Below are 5283 nucleotides of genomic sequence, written 5' to 3'. Positions count from 1 at the left end.
AGGGGGGTGCAGCCACAGCCCACTGGGAGCTGAGTGAGGAACACAGGTCGTCCCAGGTTTGAAGGTTTGGATCTTTACTCACCTCGTGGGCAAATGAGTCTCGTCCTTGTTGTGCCTCAGTTTCCACATAAAAGCAGCAAGAGGGTAGGGCTGGCTCTCAGGCCAACATGGGGTGACCCAGACGTGCAGCTCGCCAGATTTTGCTTTAATTTTTTTTTTTTTTTTTTTCAGAGAAGGGGTCTCACTCTGTGGCCCGGGCTGGAGTGCAGTGTGGTTTTTAATTCTTTTTTTTTTCTTTTTTTTTTTCAAGATCAGGATCTCATCCTGTCACTCAGGCTAGAGTGCAGTGGCACAATCACAGCTCACTACAACCTCAAACTCCTGGGTTCAAGCGATCCTCCTGCCGTGGCCTCCCAGAGTGCTAGGATTACAAGGGCGCACCACCATGCCCAGCAAGAATGTTGCATTTTTGGCAACAGCACACGGATATTCTGAACGTGTGGTCAATTTCTCACGGACCGCCCCGCCCCACCCCTGGAAGGTCCCCATAGCCTCACCTGACCGGTGGTAGCGGTGCCACTGCTCCTGCGAGATGAGGCCCAGCCTCCGGGCCTCCTGGGCTCCGGAGTGTAGGACAGAGGTCAGGGTGGCTTCCTCGGGCCCGCAGGCCTCCCTGGCACGTGGCGCCTGCAGGACGTAGGTGGGGGGGATGGCGTTCTCGTCCCTCCGGAAGCGTTGCGCCACCAGTTCCAGGTCCTTCGGCCTGGCTGTTAGCTGTGCCCTCAGTGCCTCCCACTCCTTCTCCTCGATCAGCGTGGGGAGTGGACGGGGGCCGTACAGGTCCCCTAGGAGGGCCTGGCAGAGAGGTGGGCAGAGAAGGAGGCACAGGTGTCTCCACCTGGACACTTAGCTCTGTGACCGTGGGTGAGGCTTGCTGAACTCATAAAAATGAGCCTGCAGGCAATACCATCGTGATTATTATATTAAGAAGTGTGGCAGAAGTGGGGACCAGTGGCTCACGCCTGTAATCCCCACACTTTGGGAGGCAGAGGTGGGAGCATTGTTGGAGGCTAGGAGTTCAAGACCAGCCTGGGCAACATAGTGAGACCCCATCTCAAAAATAAAATGAAAAAATTAGCTGGGTGTAGTGGCAGGCACCTGTAGTCCCAGCTTCTTGGGAGGCTGATGCAGGAGGATCGCTTGAGCCCAGGAGTTGAAGGCTGCAGTGAGCTGTGATCGTGCCGCTGCACTCCAGCCTGGGCGACAGAGCAAGACCCTGTCTCTGAAACAAACAAACAAAAAACACCAAAAATGCTCTGGTTTGTGGGATCGGAGCAAGGGAAATAGGAAGAGGCTCCCCCAGGAACAAGTCTCAGAGCTCTGGAGGTGCCAGGCCTGCTGGTGGCCCAAGAGACTAGAGCCTCTTAGCAGAAGTGCCGTGGAGAGCTGTCCCCGGACTCGATGCTGCCTAATGACTTATTTGCCAGAGAGACGCCTCTCCAAGGGCTCCCAGCACATCTCTGGTGTTCGTGGAAAGTGCCCCAGATCAGAATCTTGGAGCAGAATCACGCTGTGGCTCTGGGACAACAGAGGGGTGATGGCGGGTTCAAAAGGAAAGCAGAAAGTAAGTAGTCCTTAGCCAGCCACGGGGACCTTCTGGAAGGTTCCAGGGTTGGTCGGTCAGGCCTGGGAGAAGCCCAGGGATCATCCTCCGGTTCCCTAATGCAGCGTGGCAGCTGCGTTGTGCTTTTCGCTGCCTGCAGTTTGGGCTGCAAAACTAAATTCCTCCTGGAATTCTTTTTCCTCAGTTAGAAGACTGGGAAAAAAAAAATCTATGAAGGAGATTTACAAGCAGCGGTGTAGAGCCTTCCTGTGAGAATGTTTTTTTTTTTTTTTTTTTGAGACAGAGTGTCACTGTGTTGCCCGGGCTAGAGTGCCGTGGCGTCAGCCTAGCTCACAGCAACCTCAAACTCCTGGGCTCAAGCGATCCTCCTGCCTCAGCCTTCCGAGTAGCTGGGACTACAGACATGCGCCACCATGCCCGGCTAATTTTTTCTGTATATTTTTAGTTGTCCAATTAATTTCTTTCTATTTTTAGTAGAGACGGGGTCTCGCTCTTGCTCAGGCTGGTTTGAAACTCCCGAGCTCAAACAATCCGCCCGCCTCAGCCTCCCAGAGTGCTAGGATTATAGGCGTGAGCCGCCGCGCCCGGCCGAGAATGTATTTTAAAGTGGTTACAATGAAAACAGAGAGGTGCCAACATGCCATGGAAATGTCGGACAAAGGAATGAACACTCAGGCCCAACTTGATCTAAACCCTAATATAAATCAAAAAAATTTCTTACATTCTGTGAAAGTACTACATATATACACACACACGGACACATATATACACATATAGACGGTTTTCATGCACCGATCCTGGTCATAAATCCCATGGCCCTCGTTACAGTCTTTTGTTATAATGTCGGGACACTTTATGTCCGGGAAGCAGCCTCAGAAACAGAATTTCTCTCTGCCCTTCTCCTGCCCTCCTTCTGTCTGCTCCTTTCTCTCCGAGGCAGGAACCCTCCCCTGCCTTTCTGTCTTAGAGCTGCCCTGACCTACCTCGTCTGAGTGTAGACCCCCATTTTAGAAGGGGCCCTGCCCCACACCCTGGAGGAAGGAATGCTGCCCAGAGGCCAACAAGAATCTCAACAGACAGGCCTCGCTGGCCTCCATTCGTCGGGGAGGGTTGGATCATGCCCTGTCGTCCGGTCACGTTTCTACACGGTTGTCGATCGGGCCTATCCAATGAGGTTTCCAGAAAAGGCACAAGAGGAGGGGGTTGGGGGATAGCTGAATACGGGGAGGTTCCTGGAGGATGGTGCACAGCCCCCAGGAAGGACGTGGAAGCCCCACACCCCTTCCCTATGCGTCTCTTCATCTGTGTGCTTTGCAATGGCCTGCATAATAAACCCAGTAACTGTTTCCCTGAAGTTAACTCAACCCAAAGAGAGGGTTGTAGGAACCCCACCTTAAAGCCGCTCAGCCTAGAGCTCCAGAGGCCTAGACTTGCAACTGGCATCTGAAGCTGGGGGCAGTCTTGTGGCACTGAGCCACCCACCGCGGGACCTGACTGTCTCCAGGTAGATAGGGTCTGAGTTGAACTGGAGGACACCCAGCTGGCGTCCGCTGCAGAACTGACCGCGGGCTTATTGGTGGGGAGAGACCCACACACACTTGGTGAGGACAGAGGAAAAACACAGTTCCTATTTTTTCCACTCACCCCTTCCCTGCCTGGATCTTAGTTTTATTCTCTTAGGGAGGCCTCATCTCTAAGCACTGTCTGCCAGAACTTTCTGGAAAGCTAGAAGAGTTCTAACCTGCGCTATCCGATATGGTGGCTGCCAGCCATGGCGGTGTGTTTAGTACAACCCAGGAACGGAAATGTAAATTCTATTTGATTTTAATTCGTTTAAAGTTCAATTGCCACATGTAGTTTTTAGCTACCACATTGGACAATGTAATTCTAAGGCCAAACAATCCTTCTTTATTTTTCGTATTTCACTAGAAAACAGCTTTTAGAAAGGGGACCACTCTCTCCTACATTCTGAGTTATTTTCAGGAGAGGTTCCACACGGCTTTTCCTCTTATTTGGAGCTGCTCAAAGCTTCCTTGTGAGTACAGTGTGTTGAGCAAAAATACTTTCTTCACTTTTCTTTTTCTTTTTTTTTTTTTTTTGAGGTAGGGTCTCACTCTCTTGCCCAGGCTAGAGTGCAGTGGTGTCAGCATAGCTCACTGCAGCCTCCAACTCCTGGGCTCAAGAGATCCTCCTGCCTCAGCCTCCTGCCCAGCTGGTAAGCTACCACACCTGGCTAATTTTTCTATTTTTAGTTGATATGGGGGTCTCATTCTTCCTCAGTCTGGTCTCAAACTCCTGACCTCAAGTGATCCTCCTGCCTCAGCCTCCAGAGTGCTAGGATTATAGGCGTGAGCCACTGTGCCCAGCCCCTTTCTTTACTTTTTTCCTCTTTACTGTCTAGAATAGATGTCAACAAACTTTTCCCAAAAAGGATCATAAAGTCAATATTTTTGGCGTGGCAAACAAGACGGTCTCCATCAAAACAACTCAGGTCTGCCATTATAGCTCAAAGGCACCTCTAGAAAATGTGTACACAGATGGACATGGCTGTGTGCCAATAAAGTTTTATTTACAAAAGCAAGCAGTGGGCCGAATTTGCCTGATGGACTGTAGCTTGCTGGCCCCTCCTCTAGAATTTATGAGACAAAATGTCATAGTTCTTGTATGTATCTGGAACTTGGTGGTGTAATAAATCAACACTCTGGAATATCATTTGACAGTAATGGCCCAAACCATTAATTGTGCCCTGGGGGTTGATATGGTGACAGAGGGGGTGCAGTGGGAGAGGGACAAAGGAAGATTCTGTAACCTGACACCAGTGAGCACACAGAGGGGAAAAAAAATCCCCAAGATCCCATGGGTTTCTACCTTCTTTATGGTTTTCCAGGATCCCAAAATTCCACAGACATAAAGTGGATGGGGTGGGGAAGGTGGGAGAAGGTCCAGATCAAATTCTAGATTCCTTCCTGCTTCAACACTGCACTCCCCAGCTCACCTGCTGCTTCCATTGGACTGCTAATGCCTGGGTCCCAGCTAGCTCTGCAGAAAAGAGTGCTGTGATCAATTAGCAATGTCTGCCACAGGCAGGCTATAGAAAAAGGGTACGTTCGCAGAAGTGCCACCCACTTCCCTCCACTGATCTGTCCGGCTAGGGAGCAGTGGCTGTATCCTGGTGTTGGAACGAGGAGTAAGAGCTAACCCAACCCTCCCAAGAGACTCACAACAAAAGCGGGTCCCACGGATGTTTTCCGACACCGGTCGACCTCTTCCAGGCAGAGTTCCGTGGTCAGGTAGTTGGTGGCCTCAGCGTTCTGAACCCCCCACCTCAGATCAACGACCTGAGGATTACAAGCACGGGTTTGTCAGGGAGGTGGCATGACAGGTGATTTTTTTTTCAATTCCCTTTGACAAAAGCATAAACTTTCTTTCAGTAATTTTTGACAGCCTCTCCCTGTCTGGATTAAAAGAAATTGAACAAAACCCATAAGCTCGGTGTAATCCTGAGAAAAACATCAGACAGAGCAGATTCAGGCAAAGGGTATGCCTACGGTGCCCTTCCGGTCCTCCCTAACACTGCCAAGGTCATGAGCAGCAAGGAGACTGAGAAACTGTCCCAGGCCAGAGGACACCAGGGTGACATTACGACTAAATGCAATGGG

At 50.8% G+C, this 5283-nt stretch overlaps 1 protein-coding gene across 1 annotated transcript in view; it reads right to left on the bottom strand.

Moving 5' to 3' along the window:
- NWD1 (NACHT and WD repeat domain containing 1) overlaps nucleotides 1-5283 on the bottom strand; it is a 59543-nt gene that overhangs the window by 49195 nt on the left and 5065 nt on the right. Inside the window, exons 2-3 of the mRNA XM_012664248.1 lie at nucleotides 4846-4962; nucleotides 558-855 (exon numbers count right to left, since the gene is read on the bottom strand). Of these exons, the coding sequence (XP_012519702.1) occupies nucleotides 558-855; nucleotides 4846-4962 (415 nt within the window). The remainder of the gene's footprint in view (nucleotides 1-557; nucleotides 856-4845; nucleotides 4963-5283) is intronic.

The sequence above is a fragment of the Propithecus coquereli genome, unplaced genomic scaffold (assembly GCF_000956105.1).
Source record: "Propithecus coquereli isolate 6110/MARCELLA unplaced genomic scaffold, Pcoq_1.0 Scaffold877, whole genome shotgun sequence".
NCBI classification, from domain to species: Eukaryota; Metazoa; Chordata; class Mammalia; order Primates; family Indriidae; genus Propithecus; species Propithecus coquereli.
The sequence above is the reverse complement of the archived record's forward strand: the minus strand, read 5'-3'. Positions and strand labels throughout refer to the sequence as shown.